Genomic DNA, 24274 nt, shown 5'->3' with positions numbered 1-24274 from the left:
GGGGCAAGAGAAAATAATGGGTCCGCAATTTATCCACAAAAAATCTGATAATTTGCGGCTGCAAAAATTCGGTCGTGTGCGTGAGGCTTAAATCTTTACAGTGTACCAAAAAAACTACTGCACAAATAGTGGTGCACTTTGTGGGAAACTTGTGAAATCTATGGGAAAGTGCGGTAGTTGGTCATAGCAACCAATCATGTTGCAGCTTGCATTCTCCAAGGGTTCTCTGAAAAATAAGAGCTGGAATCTGATTGTATGTTTTGGACAGCAACTCTATATTTCCTTTGCACTAGTTTGCTACATTTTCCTTATTGTAATATTACCATACACATAAGTGACCTCCAATACATAGAGATCAGTGGAGTTTTCTTCCAAATAATAACAGTGCATACGAACACAAGATTTTTAAACAAAGAAAGCCATCCAATGGTAGGGTTTTGATATATTATTAGCCTATTTTACCCTGCATTGATGGGGGAACAAGTAAGAATATGACATATTTGGTTATTTTGGCCATGGTATTGTGGTGTTATTTGGCTCTGTATGGCAGTGTTATTTGCCACTATATAGTGCCGTTCTATAGGCATTCTGTGGCACTGTTGTTTGGGTACTTTTCGTGATGTGAACTGCAGGGTGAAAATCGTGACAGAGAAACAAACAGATGCAATACGTGTTAATACAACTGGTTTACTGCACTTTTGCCACCTTCATGATTGTGGTTTTCATGGTTAAAAAAAAAAAAACGTTCTAGGAAATACACCTAGAACTTCTTCTATGGAAAACCATAAGGGTAAGGCCAAATTTGTCGGATTTGCGTTGCCGATACCGCATCAAAAAGCTGCAACCATTTATAATACAAATTGGATGTGGTTTTCAAAACCTCATCCACATGTTGCATAAAAAAAAATCTACAGTAAAATCGGAGCATGCTGCGGATTTTCAAATCTGCAGCATGTTCATTTGTGTGCGGGGAAGACCTGAAACGTTGCATTGGGTGAAATCTACAGAAAATCTGCGTGTAAAACATGCAGATTTTGCCATGGATTCATCACGGATTTCCCGCTGACTCCAAAATCTGCTACGGAAATTATCCACCAAGTCTGGCCTTAGTCTAAGTGTAAGTTCACACGCAGTGAGCAAAAACGTCTGAAAATACGGAGCTGTTTTCAGGTGAAAACAGCTCCTGATTTTCAGATGTTTTTTTTAACAACTCGCGTTTTTCACGGCGTATTTTACGGCCGTTTTTGGAGCTATTTTTCAATGGAGTCAATGAAAAACGCCTCCAAAAACGTCCCAAGAAGTGTCCTGCACTTCTTTTGACGAGCCGTCATTTTGCACGCCGTATTTTGACAGCGACGCGTAAAATAAAGGCTTGTGGGAACAGAACATCATAAAACCCATTGCAGGCAATGGGCAGATGTTTGTAGGCGTATTAGAAGCGTTTTTTCAGGCGTAAATCGAGGCGTAAAATGCCCGAATTACATCTGAAACTACTGCGTGTGAACATACCTTAAGGCTACATGCACACGACCGTTGTTTTCATCAGTGTGCTATCTGTTTTTGTTTTTTTTTTACAAATAGCACACTGACCTATTTATTTTTATGGCCTCTTGCACACTACTGTGTTTTTCACAGAGCTGTGTGGGGGCTGTGGCACCGGGTCGCAAAACTCAGAGCAGGTCCTATTTCTGTCCGTATTTTCAGCTCGGACTCGCCCATTCAAGTGTATCGCGATGTAAAAACTACGGACAGCACACGGATGCCATTTGGGTGCTGTCCATGTTTTGCGGATCCGTTGTTTATGGGCTGCAAAATACAAACGGTCATGTGCATGTAGCCGAATAGGCCTGATGGGCTGTATTCATACACCCAACCAACATTTCTAGTCCCAACTTAGGGTTTTTGTTAATTTAGGATAACCCTACTAATCAAACCTAACGGTCCTTTTACACTGACCAACATTGGCCATAAAAACGAGCGCCGATCAACGAGACAGCTTGTTGATCGGCGCTCGTTTGCTCCTTTCACAAGGGGCTATACTGTGATCGCTCATCCACATTTCCATCATCTCAGCAACACATCTCCCTGTTTAGACAGGGAGATGTACAGCCAACAACAATAATATTTTGTGCTGCGTAAATGATACGATAAGCTGATGAATGTGCGTTTTCTCGATAATTGGCCCATGTAAAAGGGCCTTAAATTAATAACGTAGATTTGATGGGTGGTCCTGTGTGTCAAATGCAAACAGAAGCCGCTCTGAGCACAGCAGTCAGTCCGCTGTACTGACTGGTTTGTGTTGAATCGTGAGATGCAGCTTCTATACAAAGTGGGGGCATGCATCCAAAACAAAACAACGTTTTTGACAAAGATGTATTAGAAAAATGTTTTTCATACAAAAATACATACTGTATTTTTCAGACCATAAGACGCACCTGACCATAAGACGCACCCAGGTTTTAGACAACAGAAAATAGGAAAAAAATTATTTGTTAAAAAATAATTTATTCTGTTTCACCACATTCTGAGAGCCATACACTCTACACTTTATTTTTTTACACATTTTATTAGTTCCCCTAGAGGACTTGAACCAGCGGCCACTTGGTTTCATGTGGAGTTCCTGAACTAGCATAACTCGCTGAGCTACGCTGCTTCCCTAACTCCCGTAGTAGTGAAGGGCAGTTACGGAAGCAGCGTAGCATGGGAGCTACGCGGTTTCCGTAACTACTGTTCAGTTCTATGGGCGTTTCGGAAACAGAGTAGCTCAGCGAGGGTTTAGGATCCACGTTTTAGAGATGGGTGCGGGTCCCAGAGGGACCTGCATCTATATGACATTTATGACATATCCTGTGGATATGTCATAAATGTCCTTCATAGAAAAACCCCTATGAATGCCACGGTCGCTATTGACCGCGGCATTTAACTAGTTAAAGTGCTTTGCCATAAAACACATGTAGCCCCTATACACAGGATAGGGGCTACAAGTGAGATCGCTGGGGGTCCGACCTCTGGGACCCCCAGCGATGAGAACAGGGGACCGAATGTCACCCAAAGTGCTACATGAGAAGCCTGGACTTCCGGGTTCTGTGTCCGGCTTATCTGTTCTGCAACTCCATAGAGATCAATAGGGAGCCGCTGGCGCATGTGCAGAAGAATCCCATTGATCTCTATGGAACTGCCGGACACAGAACGCGGAAGTCACTGCTTCTCATGCAGCGCTCTTTGTGACTTTCGGTCCTCATTCTCCTCATCGATCACACATGTATCTCCTATTCACAGGATAGGGGATACATCTGTTTTATGGCACAAGCCCTTTAAACGTCCAGGAACAGCTAAATTGCTGTTCCTGGCCGTTTGAACAGCGTGTCCGCTGTAAAACACAGCAGACACTTGCAGTGTATGGAGCGGGCTCAGCGCTCTCCATACATCATCCACCCCCGCTCCATGATGTGCCGGCGCGTCATGGGAACGGGTTAAGTAATGAAGCGGTCAGGGGGACTGGTGATGCCGGGTCCCTTGACTGCGGGCTATAAGACGCAGGGACTTTTTAGCAAGATTTATTCTTGCTAAAAACTGCGTCTTATAGTCCAAAAAATACGGTACATTAAAAAATAAGAATTTAGTCTTAAACTATGTAAAACTTTGCTGTCAATATGCACCAAAATAAATCAATCAATACTGTACAGTATGTGGCCTTTTTTTTTTTTTAGCTGTGCCATTCTCTCTTTGTGAGATTTGTCCATCCTTTGTAGGCTGCATGGCCGGCCTTAGCTATATTCGACCAGTGCGGTCGCACAGGGCGCCAGCCGCCACACGGCAAGAGGGGCGCCAGCGGGTGTGTGTATCCCCGCGCCATTGCAACTACCAGCGGGGATACACACACTAACTGCAGTCGCACCCGGGCGCTTCTTCACTTAGTGGCCATCGCTACCGCTGTAGCAGCCATAGCGGCTGCTAGCGGTGGTATTTTGTGTGATCCTGCACAGTTGTCCTTTTTTGAATGTCTATTGCCCGCCAGCTATCAGGGTCATTTCGTAGTCCTTGCACTACCTACAAGGTGGCTGTGGGCAGTGTGGCACTACCTACCAGGGGGCTGTGTGGCACTACCAACCAGGGGGCTGTGTGGCACTACCAACCAGGGGGCTGTGTGGCACTACCAACCAGGGGGCTGTGGGCACTACCAACCAGGGGGCTGTGGGCACTACCAACCAGGGGGCTGTGGGCACTACCAACCAGGGGGCTGTGGGCTGTGTGGCACTCCCTACCAGGGGGCTGTGTGGCACTCCCTACCAGGGGGCTGTGTGGCACTCCCTACCAGGGGGCTGTGTGGCACTCCCTACCAGGGGGCTGTGTGGCACTCCCTACCAGGGGGCTGTGTGGCACTCCCTACAGGGGGCTGTGCGGCACTCCCTACAGGGGGCTGTGCGGCACTCCCTACAGGGGGCTGTGCGGCCCTCCCTACAGGGGGCTGTGCGGCCCTCCCTACAGGGGGCTGTGCGGCCCTCCCTACAGGGGGCTGTGCGGCCCTCCCTACAGGGGGCTGTGCGGCCCTCCCTACAGGGGGCTGTGCGGCACACTCTACAGGGGGCTGTGTGGCTCTATCTACAAGGGGGCTGTGTGGCGCTATCTACAAGGGGGCTGTGTGGCGCTATCTACAAGGGGGCTGTGTGGCGCTACCCACAAGGGGGCTGTGTGGTGCTACCCACAAGGGGGCTGTGTGGTGCTACCCACAAGGGGGCTGTGTGGTGCTACCCACAAGGGGGCTGTGTGGCGCTACCTACAAGTGGGCTGTCTGGCGCTACCTACAAGTGGGCTGTCTGGCGCTATCCACAAGGGTCTGTGTGGCGCTACCCACAAGGGTCTGTGTGGCGCTACCTACAAGGGGCTGTGTGGCGCTACCTACAGGGGGAATCTGTGAGTGCGGGGCTGATGGTCATTTTACTGAGTGGTGGGCTGATGGTCATTTTGCTGTGAGTGGGGGGCTGATGGTCATTTTACTGTGAGTGGGGGGTTGATGGTCATTTTTCTGTGAGTGGGGGGCTGATGGTCTTCAAGTGGTTTCCACCTCTGACCTCCAATTGAAATTAATAGGAGGCAGAAAATACCTGCAGCGCCGGTTTGGAGCTTTTTTTTTCCTGCGTCTTTTGCATTCGCTTCAACAGCTTAAGAAAAAACACAAAAAAAAGGTCACACACGCTGTCAGTTTTGAGGCAGATTTTTTTTGCCTTACAAAAAACGTGTGTGAACATGCCCTATGAGTGGTGTGCTTGTTCTTAGCCGTTTTCTGCCTTTCTCAAAAAAAATTTGGTAGGGGGCCCTGAGGAAATTTTGTTTTCCCAGTGCTGCCTCGAGTCCGAAAAGGTTGGGAAACTCTGTACTAGGCTACAGGGTCCCGTCATGGAGCAGCTCAGTTCGTCATGGGAACGGGGCCTAGGTGAGTACAATTTTTGTTTTTGTTTGGGGGCACTGTCTACAAGGGGGAGGTGCGGGGACTGTATGGCACGATCTACAAGGGGGAGGTGGGGGACTGTATGGCACTGTCTACAAGGGGGAGGTGGGGGACTGTATGGCACTGTCTACAAGGGGGAGGTGGGGGATTATGGCACTGTCTACAGGGAGGCTATATGGCAAGATCTACAGGGGGGCACTATACTGTGTGTGGGCTACTAAGCGGACATTATACTGTGTAGGGGTACTACAAATGGCATAATACTGTGGGCACAATTAGAGGACAATATACTGTGTCCTTGAAGGGGTTGTAATATATATTATTAAATATTATTATTATACTGTATGGGGGCAGTAAAGGGGCATTATAATTTTTTTATGCAGCATTTTTTTTTAATGATGGGGTGGGGTGCCGAAAGATCATTTCGCACAGGGCGCCATCTATACTAGGGCCGGCCCTGGTAGGCTGTATGGGGACACTGTGTATGTGCACCATTACAACAGACATACCCTCGTATTCCATTTTCTCTTGAACACCATATTTACTCCAAACAGAAAACTTGATAGTAGAAAAGTACATTTATTTATCATGTATCAAATTATTGCACTAGTGATCACTTAAAAATAAATATCTGTGGAAAGGAAACTATGAAAAAAACGATGACTTGCTCTTGTCACATGGGGTATCTGACATATGTTTACTCCATATAACTTCATATTTCAAGTATTTGCCGCTTTTCTCCAAAATGCACAGTTTGCACCCCTGCATAACGAAGCAGGGAACTAATAGGCACATGGTCGTATCTGTTCATATCACGGTGCAAAAAATGGACTTTGTTACCTGCAATGAAAACCAATACCATCAATCCACATTATTCTGATATATTCATATGTCCATCAGAGGCCTATAAGAGTAATGTAGGCCCAGAGCATAGTAAGCCCAATTTAAATGTAAAAACGTAAGATGTAAGATGAATATACTGGCAATGGTGTCCTTATAATAAGTAATGATTCATTTTGAAAACCTGTATAACGTCGCTTTCTTCCACTAAAAGTAGTTACACTGTTGTTTTGATTATGACAGTTTCGATAACTGTCAACAAGGTAGAAAGCTGATACCTTAAGGCGGGATTCACACGACCGGGTCGCGTCCGAGCCCGAGTGCCGGCCGGTAAAATCGGCCATTCTGCCCGGCCGGTTTGCATAAAGTTATGCATCCGTGCCGGGCCGGGCAGATCCGGACAGTGACATCAGCGGCAACTCCTGAAGGGGAATCCTCATGTGTTCGGGGATTCCGCTTCAGGAGTTTCCCCTGATGTCACTGCCCAGATATGGACAGAGACATCAAGCGCTCTGTCCAGGAGCGGAATCCCCGAACACACGGGGATTCCGCTCCTTCAAGGAGCTAAAGTGCGGCTAGCACATAGCAGAGCGGGGAGATACCTCCCCGCTCTGCTATAGTGCCGTCGCTGCAGTAGTAGCAGCCGCAGCAGCAGCTGCTGCAGCTGCTAGCGGCGCCATCAAAGGTGTCGCCGGGCCAGTGCGCTTTTAAAACAAGCAGGAGAAGGGAGCCAGCGCAGCGCTCCCTTCCACCTGCTGTACACCCCGGCCCTGCCACACCGTGTACAGCGATGCCATTCGTCAGAATTGCATCAACTCCTCCTCCTCAAATGCACTCTGCGCTGTGAGGAGGAGGAGATAGAGCGCAAGCTCCGGAAAACCCGGCCGTCACTCGGGACACATCCCGGTGATGGCCGGGTATTACCCGGCCCCATAGACTTCTATGGGAGCCGGGCAGCCGGGTACCCGGGCGAAAATAGAGCATGTCCTATTTTTTGACGGGCGGTTTTCCCGGCCGTCAAAAAATCGGTCGTGTGAATAGCCCCATTAGGGGTCTATTATTCCTAATGCAGCCGGGTGCCGGCCGATTTATGAACGGCCGGCACCCGGCCGGGAAACCCTGCCGTGTGAATGAGGCCTTATTCTAGGTATACCCCTGGGTGCATGTACAGATTTATCATATATAGCAAAGTACCCTTGTGCCAGGAGAATACATTAGGCCTTTTTTATTGCTCAGAAACCCAAGTTATATTACACAGCTTAAAGAGGCTCTGTCATCAGATTATAAATTCCCTATATTGTACATTATGTGATCGGCGCTGTAATGTAGATTACAGCAGTGTTTTTTATTTAGAAAAACGATCATTTTTGACTGAGTTATGACCCATATTAGCTTTATGCTAATGAGTTTCTCAATGGACAACTGGGCGTGTTTTACTATATGACCAAGTGGGCGTTGTACAGAGTGTATGAGGCTGACCAATCAGTGACCAATCAGCGTCATACACTTCTCTCCATTCATTTACACAGCACATAGCAATATAGCTATGTCGCTATGTGCAGACACATAAACACACTATAACTTTACTGCAGTGTCATGACAATGAATATACATTACCTCTAGACGGGACGTGATGTCTATTCAGAATCCTGTCACTTCTGTAGCGTCTCTGTGATATTTACAGCAAGGCACGCTTGCTGTGCTGTAAGTCCCACACAAACGTTACCGAAGTGTTGGGATTGTGAATAGACATCGCGTCCTGGCTGGAAGCGATGTCTATTACCTCTCAAGACACTTCAGTAACGTTAATGTGTGAGTATGTGACTGCACATCATGATCTAGCAAGATCACTATGTGCAGAGTAAATGAATGGAAAGAAGTGTATGACGCTGATTGGTCACTGATTGGTCAGTGTCATACACTCCACCTCTGTACAACACCCACTTGGTCAAAAAGTAAAAACACACCCAGTTGTCTATTAAGAAAGTCATTAGCATAAATCTAAAATAGGTCATAACTCGGTCAAAATGTATAGTTTTTCTAAATAAAAAACACTGCTGTAATCTACATTACAGCGCCGATTACATTATGTTATTATCAATTGCTGCTGGGCGTTTACCCCTCAGATCCCACTCCTGTGAGTTCTGATTCTTCCTTCTCTACAGCTGTTCATGATTCTTGTATTGGTGACTATGCTGTCTATACATACATAATAACCACAATATCTGGTAATGGCAGTTGGATTATTTCCTATCCAATCTCTTAGGTGGCCCATGATGGCACTGCTCAGTTATATTGTCACAGTATACAGCTGACAATTGTAGCACTTCCTATGCCAACTCCCAAGTGATGCCCCATTGTCATACCTGGTCCTACTATTAATGCTCCACCTTGTTGTGCTGGATCTCCTTGAAAATCAAATGCAGGACTTTTCATTGCTCTCCAAATGCTTTTGATGCTCCCTGTGAACATGTTTGATTTCACATGGGGACTTCCTGCTAAATAAACAAAAAACATACTACCTTATTAACCCCTTCAGAACAAAGCTCATTTTGGCCTTCAGGACCAGCCCCATTTTTTCAAATCTGACATGTCACTTTATGTGGTAATAACTTTGGACTGCTTTTACCTATCCAAGCGATTCTGAGATTGTTTTCTCTTGACATATTGTACTTTTGTTAGTGGAAAAATTTGGTCGATAAATTCATTGCTTATTTGTGAAAAACACAAATTTAGAGAAATTATGATTTTTCTAATTTTAAATGTATCTGCTTGTAAAACAGATGGCAATACCACACAAAATAGTTACTGATTAACATTTCCCATAGGTCTACTTTATGTTTGCATCATTTTTTGAACGTCCTTTTATTTTCCTAGGACGTTACAAGGCTTAGAACTTTACCAGCAATTTCTCACATTTTTAAGAATTATAGAAGGCTATGTTTTCAGGGACGAGTTCAGTTCTCAAGTGGTTTTGAGGGCCCTATATATTAGAAACTCCCATTTTGAAAACTGCGCCCCTCAAAGTATTCAAAACCACATTCAGAAAGTCTTTTAACTCTTTAGGCGTTTCACAGGAATTGAAGCAAAGTAGAGGTGAAATTTACAAATGTCATTTTTTATGCCCAAATTCATTTGAAATAAAAAACAAAATTGTAACACAGAAGGTTTTACCCGAGAAATGCAGGTCAATATTTATTGCCCAGATTCTGCAGTTTTTAGAAATATCCCAAATGTAGCCCTAGTGCGCTAATGGACTGAAACACCGGCCTCCGAATCAAAGGAGCACCTCGTAGATTTTGGGGCCTCCTTTTTATTAGAATATATTTTAGGCACCATGTCATGTTTGAAGAGGTCTTGTGGCACCAAAACAGTGGAAATTCCTCAAAATTTACCCCATTATTTTGAAACTACACCCACAGGGAATTTATCTAGGGGTATAGTTTGAATTTTGACCCCACAGGTTTTTTGCTGAATTTATTAGTCTGAAGATGAAAATCTACTTTTTTTTCTGAAAATATTTTTTTTTATAAAGGGAGAAAAAGCACCTCAACATTTGTAAAGCAATATCTCCTGATTACGGTAATACCCCATATGTGGTAATAAACTGCTGTTTAGACCCACGGCAGGGCTCAGAAGGGAAGCCATGCCATTTGGATTTTGCAGCTCCGATTTTGCTGAATTGGTTTCTGGGGGCCGTGTCGCATTTACAGAGACCCTGAAGTACCAGTACATTAGAAATTCCCCAGGTGTGATTCCATTTTGGGGACTATACCCCTCAAAGAATTTAATTATAGGTGTAGAGAGCATTTTGATCCCTCAGGTGTTCTATAGATTTTATTAGAATTGGGCCGTGAAAACCGAAAAATATTTTTTTACAATAACATGTAGATTTACCTAATAATATTTCCACAAGGAATACAGGAGAAAAGACACCCCAAAATTTGTTACACAATTTCTCCTGTGTAGGGAAATACCCCATATGTGGTTGCAAACGGCTATTTGGGGACACTGCAAGGGTCTAAAGGGAAAAAGCGCAATTTAGTTTTTGGAGTTGAAATTTTGCCAAATTGGATTTTGGTGCCATGTTGCATTGCGCTGAGGTACCAGTACAGTGAAAACCCCCGTGAAGTGACCCCATTTAGGAAACTACACCTCTCAAGGAATTCATCTAGAAGTGTAGTGAGCATTTTGACCCCAAAGGTTTTGCAGAAATTAGTGCACAGTGGATGTTGCAGATTGATTATTGCCATTTTCCACAGATATGCTATTTCAGTGCCCAATGTGTTGGGCCCAGCTTGTACCACTGGAGACACACACCCAATAAATTGTTAAGCGGGTTCACCAGAGTACATTAATACACCATATGTGGTCATAAACTGCTGTTTGGGCACACTGCCAGGCCCAGAAGTACCGCCATTTGGCTTTTGGAGCGCAGATTTTTCTTGGTAGTAGTTTTGTTTAGGGTTTTACTGGTGTTTCAGTTTATAATGTGGGGGCATATGTAAGCTGTGCGGAGTACATCAGGGTATATGTAAACTGTAACAGAAAAAATGGGACATAAATATCAAAACCACAAAAAAGGCCATACTCACTAGGTAGGTGGGTGGGTGAAAACCCGTTCCCATCAGGACGCAGACGGGTCAAAGAATGCTGCAGAAGGAGTGTGCATTAAATAGTGATAGCCCCTCCCACTAGTCTTGAGGGGAGTGGCGGACTAAGTGCTCAAAGGTGTGTGATAAATGTGTGTCAGTGTAGTGCTAGGGTGTGAATGGATGGTAAAAAATAAATATGTATGTATGAAAGTGTCAGAACTGTGTAATAATGTAATAAAAATAAATAAATGTGATGAATAGGGGTCAGTGCTGTGAATAGTACATGGGGTGTCAGTACTATGTGTAATACGTGGAGGGATAATGTGCTGGTCGTCAGGCATGGCGTATCTTGCCGAATAACAGCCTATTTGTAACGCCGCTAGTGTTAGCTAAAGCGGGCTGCTCTGCATTCCAAACCAAACGCCAGCACATCATGCCCTCCCAGCATATAAGACCCGGCTGCGTCCTGAAAAAAAGTGTAGTATACGTAGTAAGAAATATCCATGAAACATGGGGTATTAGTTGTTATTTTGGCCAAAATACGCAAAGCTCGCAACCCAACGTCAAGGGTCCCCAGTGCCTTGCGAGTCCCTAACCAGAACTTTTCGTTCCTAATTTAAAAACACAAACAGAAAAAATGGGACATAAATATCAAAACCACAAAAAAGGCCATACTCACTAGGTAGGTGGGTGGGTGAAAACCCGTTCCCATCAGGACGCAGACGGGTCAAAGAATGCTGCAGAAGGAGTGTGCATTAAATAGTGATAGCCCCTCCCACTAGTCTTGAGGGGAGTGGCGGACTAAGTGCTCAAAGGTGTGTGATAAATGTGTGTCAGTGTAGTGCTAGGGTGTGAATGGATGGTAAAAAATAAATATGTATGTATGAAAGTGTCAGAACTGTGTAATAATGTAATAAAAATAAATAAATAAATGTGATGAATAGGGGTCAGTGCTGTGAATAGTACATGGGGTGTCAGTACTATGTGTAATACGTGGAGGGATAATGTGCTGGTCGTCAGGCATGGCGTATCTTGCCGAATAACAGCCTATTTGTAACGCCGCTATTGTTAGCTAAAGCGGGCTGCTCTGCATTCCAAACCAAACGCCAGCACATCATGCCCTCCCAGCATATAAGACCCGGCTGCGTCCTGAAAAAAAGTGTAGTATACGTAGTAAGAAATATCCATGAAACATGGGGTATTAGTTGTTATTTTGGCCAAAATACGCAAAGCTCGCAACCCAACGTCAAGGGTCCCCAGTGCCTTGCGAGTCCCTAACCAGAACTTTTCGTTCCTAATTTAAAAACACAAACAGAAAAAATGGGACATAAATATCAAAACCACAAAAAAGGCCATACTCACTAGGTAGGTGGGTGGGTGAAAACCCGTTCCCATCAGGACGCAGACGGGTCAAAGAATGCTGCAGAAGGAGTGTGCATTAAATAGTGATAGCCCCTCCCACTAGTCTTGAGGGGAGTGGCGGACTAAGTGCTCAAAGGTGTGTGATAAATGTGTGTCAGTGTAGTGCTAGGGTGTGAATGGATGGTAAAAAATAAATATGTATGTATGAAAGTGTCAGAACTGTGTAATAATGTAATAAAAATAAATAAATAAATGTGATGAATAGGGGTCAGTGCTGTGAATAGTACATGGGGTGTCAGTACTATGTGTAATACGTGGAGGGATAATGTGCTGGTCGTCAGGCATGGCGTATCTTGCCGAATAACAGCCTATTTGTAACGCCGCTAGTGTTAGCTAAAGCGGGCTGCTCTGCATTCCAAACCAAACGCCAGCACATCATGCCCTCCCAGCATATAAGACCCGGCTGCGTCCTGAAAAAAAGTGTAGTATACGTAGTAAGAAATATCCATGAAACATGGGGTATTAGTTGTTATTTTGGCCAAAATACGCAAAGCTCGCAACCCAACGTCAAGGGTCCCCAGTGCCTTGCGAGTCCCTAACCAGAACTTTTCGTTCCTAATTTAAAAACACAAACAGAAAAAATGGGACATAAATATCAAAACCACAAAAAAGGCCATACTCACTAGGTAGGTGGGTGGGTGAAAACCCGTTCCCATCAGGACGCAGACGGGTCAAAGAATGCTGCAGAAGGAGTGTGCATTAAATAGTGATAGCCCCTCCCACTAGTCTTGAGGGGAGTGGCGGACTAAGTGCTCAAAGGTGTGTGATAAATGTGTGTCAGTGTAGTGCTAGGGTGTGAATGGATGGTAAAAAATAAATATGTATGTATGAAAGTGTCAGAACTGTGTAATAATGTAATAAAAATAAATAAATAAATGTGATGAATAGGGGTCAGTGCTGTGAATAGTACATGGGGTGTCAGTACTATGTGTAATACGTGGAGGGATAATGTGCTGGTCGTCAGGCATGGCGTATCTTGCCGAATAACAGCCTATTTGTAACGCCGCTAGTGTTAGCTAAAGCGGGCTGCTCTGCATTCCAAACCAAACGCCAGCACATCATGCCCTCCCAGCATATAAGACCCGGCTGCGTCCTGAAAAAAAGTGTAGTATACGTAGTAAGAAATATCCATGAAACATGGGGTATTAGTTGTTATTTTGGCCAAAATACGCAAAGCTCGCAACCCAACGTCAAGGGTCCCCAGTGCCTTGCGAGTCCCTAACCAGAACTTTTCGTAAACTGTGCGGAGTACATCAGGGTATATTTAAGCTGTGTGGAGTACATCAGGGTATATGTAAGCTGGGCGGAGTACATCAGGGTATATATAAACTGGGCGGAGTACATCAGGGTATATGTAAACTGGGCGGAGTACATCAGGGTATATGTAAGCTGTCCGGAGTACATCAGGGTATATGTAAGCTGTGCGGGGTACATCAGGGTATATGTAAGCTGGGCGGAGTACATCAGGGTATATGTAAGCTGGGCGGAGTACATCAGGGTATATGTAAACTGTGCGGAGTACATTAGGGTATATTTAAGCTGTGCGGGGTACATCAGGGTATATGTAAGCTGTGCGGAGTGCATCTGGGTATATGTAAGCTGGGCGGAGTGCATCAGGGTATATGTAAACTGTGCGGAGTGCATCAGGTCATAATAGGATGATGTAATAATGGGGTAAATTAATTGTCCATGGATGGAGACGTATGCTTTGAACCAATCCTTCATGCCCAGGCTAGATTGTTGGGGGCAGGGGTCGCACTTCTAAAGGGTGTCCGTGGTGTTGTACAAAATATTCGCACTCAAGCATTGCCTAATCTTTGACTTCTTCACTAGTCCCATATGTAGCACAGACCCCAAATTGTCATAGTTTCCGCTGCATTTACAGGGTACCAGTGGGGGCTGCAAATCATGATGTGGGGTTTTAGGTGAAGAACTGCTCGACATATAATTTAGTCTGGGCCGTGGTTTTGCATTATTATGCGTTCCGAGAGTCATAACTTTTTATTTTTCCGTTGAGCTGTGTGAGTGCTTGATTTTCATGGGACGAGCTGTAGTTTTTATTAGTATAATTTTGGGGTACATGCGATTTATTTGTTTCTTTTTAATCCGTTTTTATTCAATTTTGTGGGAGACCAAAAAATAAATTCTGTAACACTTTTTTTTTTTTATAAATTTAACGGCGTTCTCTGTGCAGTATATACATGTTTACTTTTATTCTGCGGTTCGATACTGTCGTGGAAGTCAATGGCTCAAAATATATTAGACTGAAATTTAGACGAGTCCAACAAACTCTCAGGCCAGGCACTTTATCCAGCATCCTAATCAGGATATTTCATACCGATATATATCGAGAGAGGAGAAGAAAAAACACAGACGCTGCTAATATGCTCAAAATACTCCTGTGGAGGTTTATTTCCAAACTTAAACTATAATACTATCATTCAGAAGGGGTGTAGGCTTGAGGTTAACCAATTCGAGACAATGTGACAATAATTCTTATTCAGCCAATTACAGACATACGATACATTCCAGATACATCATTATAATTCTTCACACATCAGGTTTGCAGGTGGCCTTATCTCTCTCTTGGCTAGAATGTTCCTGTAAGATGGGGGAGGCATTCCCACAAGCATATTTGCCACCCTCCCATCTCACTCCCTGTGCCTTCTCTGAAAGCTTCCTATGGGAGCCAAGGTCAAAGATAAGACATACGAAATCAACATTACTTGTGTTAAAGGAACAATGACTTTCCTATTCACTACAAAAAACCAAGATGGGAACTCCAGACAAGATGGCTGCTGCACGAAACTAAATCATTTAAACATTATTATAATCCCTTTCACATAATACATATCTTAGTAATTTGGCATCCTGCTTGATAATTCATAATGTCATTTCATACAGAGAATATAAGCAAATAAACCATCCTTCACAATACGATTATGGCAATATCAAATTTATAAAGTTTTTATGGTTTTACTACTTTTACACAATAAAAACACTTTTTTTGTAAATAAAATAATGTTTTAGTGTCACCATATCCTGAGAGCCATAACTTTATTTTTTATTTTTTTGTCGACGGAGCTGTATGAGGGCTTGTTTTTTTGAGTGACAAACTGTAGTTTTTATTGGTACCATTTTGGGGTACGTGCGACTTTTTGATCACTTTTGATTCCAGTTTTTTGGAAACAATGTGACCAAAAAAGGAAATTCTGCCATTTTTTCTATTTTATTTCTTTACGGTGTTCACCGTGCGGGATAAATAATATATTTTTATAGGTCAGGCCGATACGAGCGCGGGGATACCTATTATTGTCTTTTATTTTATCTAATTATAAAGGACTTAATCAGGGAAACAGGGCGATTTATTGTTTTTTATTACATAAAACTGTTATTTATCTAAAACCATTTTTTGTTACTTTTTTTTTATTTTTAATATACTTACTAGGGGACTTGAAGATCTGATCTTCTGATCCCCTGTATAATACACTGCACTACCTGTGTACTGCAGTGTATTGTAACTGTCATTTTACAACTGACAGTTAAGCCTATTACGTCCTGCTTTGGGTAGGACCTAATAGGCTTCCGTACCTGGCAACCAAGAAGCCGTTGCTAGGCTTCCTGGTTGCCATAGCAACCATCGACACCACGCAATTTTTCGTGGGGGGCCATTGGGGTACAGAGGAAGCCCCCTACCTCTGTGTCAATCACTTAAAGGCTGCTGTCGATATTGACAGCGGCATTTAAGGGGTTAAACAGCGGCGATAACTTTTATCACCTCCGTTGGTGCTATGTCGGCTGTATATTACAGCCGACACCTGCTGAAGATGGAGCACGCACAGCTCCTGTGCCCGCTTCATTTTCAGGGCGTTACTGTATGCCCATTTGCGGGAACGCACTGCTAAAAAGGACGTACAGGAACGCCCAATTGCGGGAAGGGGTTAACCCAGCAAGGCTGGATACTGTGAGACCTTATGACTGATAGGTGGTTTTAGTCTGAGGAAATACATTTCACCAGGCAACAAATATTAGATATTCATCTGCTACATGTGTACTGTGTGCTTCAGAGGTGCTTACGGTGGGAATCATTCGATAACGACTGGCTGAAATTTGTTACACCAGTCTAAAATAAAAAATGTAAAAAAAACACAAAAAACGTTCTTTGAAATCTAAAACAAAAAAAAAATAGCGTTTCAATCCCACCGATACTGTCATGACAAAACGGAGAGAATTCTTTTTTTCCCCTGGTATATTCCCTGTTTTATGTCGGTGTTGGTCCTGCTATTGGACGGTCAGCTGTCTTTATTTCTATATACTTGATGGGCTAAAATCACAGGTCACTTCCGTGAAAAAGGTACTGGTGGGATTGAAACCTTGGCAAACCTATTATACTGTGATAGATAATACAATGAAAATTAATGTAAAAAAAAATGTTGAAAAAAAAAAAGTCTACGTGGAATTTATCCACCAATAAAAAAAAATCTATACGCAATGGAATGAGTGCTTTGGTTTTCCTATCTCTGTAACGGTCCTCTGCCAGAAATAGCCCCACTCCAACAAACCAGGCCCTTTTTCATAATCCTGCATTTCCACCCACAGTACCTGATCTCTTGGACTTTGATCAACTTCTTAAGCTGGCAAAACACATTACACAAATGTTGGCCGAACCTGCACATTTCAGTGGTATTGACTGACTGTCTAATATGTATGAGGGCTTCCTGGGGGATACAGCAATGTCTGGCAGCAAGGGAAAGGAGGATTGGGCATGCTGGCACTACCTTATACCCCTTTTCCTATTAAGATAAACATTCAAGTTTGCCCGATCTGAGCATGCATGTTTATGGAGGAGTTGAAAGAGAGCTGACAGCCGACAGGCATCTCAGGTGTAGACTCTCCGCTCTGAAGATGTCTTTCACTTACCATATAATGCAGGGTTTCTTAACTGATGGGTATAAGTTCTTTGATCAGCTCTGAGCAACGGCTCTAGGCATAAAGGCCCTATTACGCCAGCCAATTGGCCGGTGCAACGAACGCCAATCAACGAGACAGCTCGTTGATCGGCGCTCATTTGCTCCTGTCACAAGGAGCTATGTATGTAGACGAGCAGTCGCTACTCTGATTGCTCGTCTCCATACATTACACAGGGAGATGTGCTGCCGACAACGATATTTAACATTTTTTTAAATGATACGATCAATAGATGAACGAGCGTTTGCTCGTTCATCTGCTGATCGCTGCCCTGTTTATACAGGGCAGTTATCGGGAAGGCGCATTCTATGAACGATCGTCTGCCCGATAATTGCCCTCTGTAAAACCCGCTTAAGTCACACACTCTGGCACGCTCCCTCAGAGTGGCTTGTAGAGATCAGAATAGGAATTCTAAACTGCTTTATTACTTTAACTGCCTCATGACTGTGATTTTACTTTTGGAAACTTCATCAACTGTTTATGTACCTTATTTTTTATATTTGTAATGTATTTACACATAGTTGGTTCAACAAACTACATTAAAATATCTGTCATTACCTCCTTCCCGCTCCTTGACGTACTACTAGCCAGGACCCACTAAGCTTGCTGTCGGCGAGTAGCTGACAGATCTAATACATTTACGCATGTAGTGCAGTTTATAAGAATTGCGATCAGGGCCTCCTGCCCTCAAGTCCCCTAGTGGGACAAAATAAAGTTAAAAAAAAGTTGTGTAAAAATAAGTTTAAAAGTAAAAATCCCCCTTTTTCCCTTATCAGTCCTTTTTATTATTAAAAAAAATGAATAAACTATAAATAATTGGTATCGCTGCGTCCATAGCTGCCTGAACTACAAAAGTATTTAGTTATTTGTCCCGCACAGTGAACACAATAAAAGAAACAATACCAGAATAACAATTTTTTGGTCACTTCACCTCCCAAAAAATGGAATAAAAAGAGTTTAAAAAGTCGCATGTACCTAAAATGGTACTGATCGAAACTTTGTGACGCAAAAAAAGTCCTCACACAGCTTTCTTGATGGAAAAATAAAAAAGTTATGGCTCTTAGGGGGGATTCACACGAGCGTGTATTCGGTCCGTGCGGGCCGCGTGGTTTTCACGCGCCACGCATCGACCAATACAAGTCTATGGGGCAGTACAGACAGTCCGTGCTTTTTGCGCAGCGTTTGTTCGCTGCGTACAAAACACGACAGGTTCAATAACTCTGCGTATTTCGCGCATCACGCACCCATTGAAGTCAATGGGTGCGTGAAAACCACGCAGGTTGCACGGAAGCACTTCCGTGCGAACCGACTGAAACAGCGCACCAGCTGTCAAAAGGATGAATGTAAACAGAAAAGCACCACGTGCTTTTCTGTTTCCGAACATCCAAACGGAGTGTCTTTGAGATGAGCGAACCCGGACAAGCGAACCGAACTTCACCGGGTTCGGCCGAACTAGTTTTGGCCGAACCCGGCAAAAAAATGTCCGGTACGCGACGTCAGGACATAGTCACTGTCCAGGGTGCTGAAAGAGATAAACTGTTTCAGCACCATGGACAGTGACTACCGATCCCAAAAAACATGAACCTGTAAAAAAAACGAAGTTCTGACTTACCGATAACTCCCGGCTTCTTCCTCCAGTCTGACCTCCCGGGATGACAATTCAGTCCAAGTGAATTGAAGCTGAAAGAGTTACTGCCGATCAGTTAGCTCTTTCAGCACCTTGGACAGTGACGGGCGTCGACTAGCCTCATCTCTATGATGGCGGCTGCGCCAAAATCACGCAGCCGCGCATCATACACGGATGACACACGCAGCTGTCAAATGGTTTTTGCGCGCGCAAAACGCCGCGTTGTTTGCGCGCGCAAAAACGCAACGTCCGTCTGTATCTGCCCTTAGAATAAGACAACACAAAAAGTTAATTACTTTTTATAAAAAGTATTTTATTGTGCAAACGCCATAAGACATAAAAAAAACTATAAACATATGGTATCGCCGTAATCGTATCGCCCCGCAGAATAAAGTGAGTCATTTATAGTGCACGGTGAACGCTGTAAAAAATAAATAAAAAAAAAGAATAAAAACCAATAGTAGAATTGCTGTTTTTTAGTTACCACGCCTCTTTAAAAAAAATAGCAGAAACACTGATCAAAAAGTCGCATGCACCCCATGAAAACTACAATGAATTTTTTCAAAGGGTCTAGTTTCCAAAATGGAGTCACTTTTAAGGGGTTTCCCCCGCACTAGTACCACAGAAACTCTACAAATACCATATTGTGCCCAGAAACCAATCCAGCAAAATCTATATGCCAAATTGCGCTCCTGCCATTCCAACTAAATTTGAGCTCTAAAAGCCAAATGGTGCTCCTTCCTTTCTGAGCTCTGCCGTTTGTCCAACCAGAAGTTTATGACCACCTGTACCTTTTATCGGAAAAAATTTGATTTTCAATTGCACAGCCTAATTTCACAAAATGTAGCAAAATACCTGTGAGAGCTAAATGCTCAGTTTACCCCTAGATAAGTTCCTCGAGGGGTGTAGTTTGCCAAATAGGGTCACTTGTGGGGGGTTTCCACTGTTTTGGCACCACAAGACCTCTTCAAACCAGACATGGTGCCTAATAAAAAGGAGGCCTCAAAATCCACTAGGTCCTCCTTTGCTTCTGAGGCCTGTGCTTCAGCCCATTACCACACGTGGGATATTTCTAAAAACTGCAGAACCCGGGCAATAAACATTGAGTTGTGTTTCTCTGGTAAAACCTTCTGTTTTACAGGGAAAAATTTAGTAAAAAGTATTTTCTGACAAAAAAAAAACATTTGTAAATTTCACCTATACTTTACTTTAAATTCCTGTGAAACGCCTAAAGGGTTAAGAAACTTTCTAAATGCTGTTTTGAATACTTTGAGGTGGTCTAGTTTTTAAAATGGGGTGTTTATGGGAATTTCTAATATATAAGGCCCTCAAAGCCACTTCAGAGCTGAACTGGTACCTAAAAAAACAAATAGGCTTTTGACATTTTCTTCAAAATATGAGAAATTGCTGCTTATGTTCTAAGCTTTGTAACGTCCTAGAAAAATAAAAGAATCTTCAAAAAATTATGCCAACATAAAGTAGACATAGGGGAAATGTGAACTAGTAACTATTTTGTGTGGTATTTCTATCTGTCTTACAAGCATATACATTTTAAATTCAGAAAAATTCTATTTTTGCCAAATTTTCTCTAAATTTTCTATTTTTCACAAATAAACACTGAATATATCGACCAAATTTTACCACTAACATAGAGTCCAATGTGTCACGAGAAAACAATCTCAGAATCGCTTGGATAAGTAGAAGCATTCCAGAGTTATTACCACATAAAGTGACCTGTCAGATTTGAAATATGGGCTCTGAGCCTTAAAGGAACAGTGTCACCACAATTTTTTTTTTAATATGTTAAAGATGTTAGTGCTTTATTAAAAACGTTTGGATTAATTTGTGTGTTTGTGTTTTACTTTTTCTTATTTTTACACTTTTTCTTCCCTATGGGGGCTGCCATTTTTTTTTCCATTTCTGTATGTGTCGATTAACGACACATAGAGACATGGAATACGGCAGCCACAGTCCCATAGGGACTGCGAACGGGGCCCGTTCCATCCACTAACATGTACGCCGCTGTGTGGGAACGGCGCATGCGCCGCTCCCACACAGTTCAATTTGAAATGCGCGCCGTCCGGCGCCATTTTCCTGTGGACCGGAAGTCGCGGCCGGACAGTAAGATTACTACTTCCGGTCGCGGCTTCCGGACTTGTGCACATGGAGCAGCGGCAGCAGACGGAGCGGATGGACCGGAGGGAGCGGCGGCGACTGGAGCAGGTAAGGGATTTCTATGTATGTTTGTGTTTACTACTGTATGTTAACCTTCTACACTGTGTGTTCGCTCAAAAAATGGCGACACACAGTGTAGGAGCTTAGACCGTTCAAACCCCTCGTTTCTCCCGGCACTAGCCAGGATAAAGGAGGGGGGATGCTGAGAGCTCACTAGAGCGAGGGCTTTTTACCCAATTTTGCAGCATAAAGCAAAGTGGTTGCTTTACCACATGCAATGCTGCAATTTTGGGAATGGCTCCATCTAGTGACCAGCAATGGGAAATATTATAAATTAGAATCCAATTGAATCCAATTTATAATATTTCCTGACTCGTGAAAAAAAATAAAAAATTAGAACAATGTTTAATCACCTACACACTAATTGTTTAACTAAAAAAAAAAAAAACATGTTTTGCTGGCAACACATTCCCTTTAAGGCCAAAACTAGGCTGCGTCCGTAAGGGGTTAAGAAATGCTGCCATAGTTAAGTACAGGTCCATTGTGCTACTACACAAATCTTTGAGTAAGATGCGTTAAAATGCCGGTCAGTTGTCTAACGTAGTAAAATACTACGGCACTCGCAGTGGCGGATTAAGTAGACCATAGGCCCTGGGCTGTTCCCCAAACTTGGGCCCCCTTTCCCCACCGCCGCTCTGCCGTGTCTATAGTGAACACCACCTTTTTGTGCGAACATTGACAAATGGGTGTTACGATTCCCCTTGTCAAAGGGCTGTGTCCTTACATACTGACAGTCTCCAACCATCGCTGACAGTATCACACTTCCTCTTGACAATGGGAATGGTAACACACATTTGTCAGTCCTGGGTACACAAAGATATGTAGAATACAAGGATTTCCTACAACAGACATGTCACGAGAGGGGACAGATCCCCTATAGATCCAATGACTCACAGGGGATGTCTTCTCTGATGGGAGTCATTTTCTTTTCTTCTCCATTTGACGCAGACCGTTATGGCGACTTCTCCTGATGAGACATCTTTGCCCATCACTTCTGCAGCCGTTTCCAGCCTCTATAGAAACACACAAATTTAGACACCAAGGCCCAGGACTATACATTAAAGGGGTTGTCCGGGCACAGGCCGTGTTTTATACTGATGACCTATCGATGTGCCCGGACAACCCCTTTTACTCAGACATAAATTTGGACCCCAGACTAGATCATAGAATACATACAGAGCCAGACCTTCTAAACTATTGCAGTCCCCAGAGCAGAACCCCCTAAACAAATACAGACCCCAGAACAAGCACCCTAAATAAATACAGACCTCAGACAGGACACCTACATACAGACAGCAGACACAACCCTCTACACTAATAATTAACCCATACCTGACTCCCTTAATACAGACCCCAGACCAGACCCCCTAAACGAATACAGACCCCTAAATAAAGACCCCCTAAACTAATACAGACCCTAGACCAGGCCCCCTAAATACAGACCCCATAAACGAATCAGACCCCAGATCCCTAAATACAGACCCCAGACCTGACCCCCTACACTAATACAGACCCCAGACCAGACCCATAAAGAAAGACCCCTAAACTAATACAGACCGCAGACCCCTAAATACAGACCCCCTAAATACAGACCCCAGACCTCAAACTAATACAGACCCCCTAATTACAGACCCCCTTAAACTAACACAGACCCTTAAATATACAGACCCTAAGCCCCTTAAACTGATACAGAACTCAGACACCCTAAATACAGACCCCAGACCCCTTAAACTAATAGACACCAAATTTCCTAAATACAGACCAGACCCCCTAAATACAGTCCCCAAACCAGACCCCCTAAATATAGCCCCCAAACCAGACCCCCTAAATACAGACCCCTTAAACAAATCCATCCCCTTATACTTACTTAGCAGCTTACCTGTCTTCTCTGTGGAGTCTTGCTGCTGCTCAAGGACCTGCGGTCATGTGACCAGCAGGTCTCTGAAGTTCTTACTACTGTTTAGAGATGAGGCCATTTGACCTTATGTCTAAAGGTCCTATTTCAGGACATATACAATGCCGTTTCGTCATGTTTTTTTCCGCGATTCGCTGCAAAAACGCGACAAAACAACATTGTACTTTGGGCTGCCATGGGCCCCCCGGGAGCCTCGGGCGGTCGCCCAAAACGCCCTATGATGATCCGCCATTGGGCACTAGCATAAATCGCACCACAAGTTGAAAACTCTTCACCATTTTGCAATACACATTTATGCTTTAACCCCTTAATGACTTGGCCTATTTTGGCCTTAACCCCTTCCCGCTCCTGGACGTACTATTACGTCATGGCAGCTGTATCTTTCGCGCTCCATGACGGAATAGTACGTCTCGGGAGTAACGGCCGTTTCGGCCGTCCTCCCGACACATACAGGAGCTGTGACAGCTGCTGTCTTGTTCAGCAGCTGTCACAGCTCCTACAGCGGGGACCGATCGCTGTGTCCCCGCTGATTAACCCCTTAAAAGCCGCGTTCTATAGAGATCGCGGCTTTTTAGGGGTTAAGCTGCCATCGCCGGCCTGCTACGCGATAGCGGCCGGCGATGGTGACTATGGCAACCGGACACCAAACAATGGCGTCCGGCTATGCCATAGACGGAAGCCAAGTGGGCCCTGACAACGTCAGGACCCACTATACTTGCTGTCAGTGAGTAGCTGACAGTTCTAATACACTGCACTACGCATGTAGTGCAGTGTATTAGAATTGCGATCAGGGCCTCCTGCCCTCAAGTCCCCTAGTGGGACAAAGTAATAAAGTAAAAAAAAAGTTAAAAGAAGTTGTGTAAAAATAAGAAAATAAAAGTTTTAAAAGTATTAAAAGTAAAAATCCCCCTTTTTCCCTTATCAGTCATTTATTATTAATAAAAATATATAAACAAACAAATAAACTATACATAATTGGTATCGCCGCGTCCGTAACGGCCTGAACTACAAAATTATTTCGTTATTTATCCCGCACGGTGAACGCCGTAAAGGAAAATAATAATAATGAACCGAACCACAATCACAATTGTTTGGTCACTTCACCTCCCAAAAAATGGAATAAAAAGAGATCAAAAAGTCGCATTTACCGAAAAATTGTACTGATCGAAACTACAGTTCGTTACGCAAAAAATAAGTCCTCGCACGGCTTTATTGATTGAAAA

General features: G+C 43.7%; 1 protein-coding gene across 2 annotated transcripts in view; it reads right to left on the bottom strand.

Annotated features, from left to right (window-relative positions):
* Window positions 1–6041: 6041 nt before the first annotated feature.
* PRXL2C (peroxiredoxin like 2C) overlaps window positions 6042–24274 on the bottom strand; it is a 35401-nt gene continuing 17168 nt past the window's right edge. The window contains exons 5-6 of one of the 2 annotated variants that reach the window (XM_075828732.1): window positions 8656–8787; window positions 6042–6289 (exon numbers count right to left, since the gene is read on the bottom strand). In XM_075828732.1, the coding sequence (XP_075684847.1) occupies window positions 6162–6289; window positions 8656–8787 (260 nt within the window). In that variant the 3' untranslated portion in view covers window positions 6042–6161. The remainder of the gene's footprint in view (window positions 6290–8655; window positions 8788–24274) is intronic. The other variant, XM_075828739.1, reaches the window with a different exon arrangement.

The sequence above is a fragment of the Rhinoderma darwinii genome, chromosome 1 (assembly GCF_050947455.1).
Source record: "Rhinoderma darwinii isolate aRhiDar2 chromosome 1, aRhiDar2.hap1, whole genome shotgun sequence".
NCBI classification, from domain to species: Eukaryota; Metazoa; Chordata; class Amphibia; order Anura; family Rhinodermatidae; genus Rhinoderma; species Rhinoderma darwinii.
The sequence above is the reverse complement of the archived record's forward strand: the minus strand, read 5'-3'. Positions and strand labels throughout refer to the sequence as shown.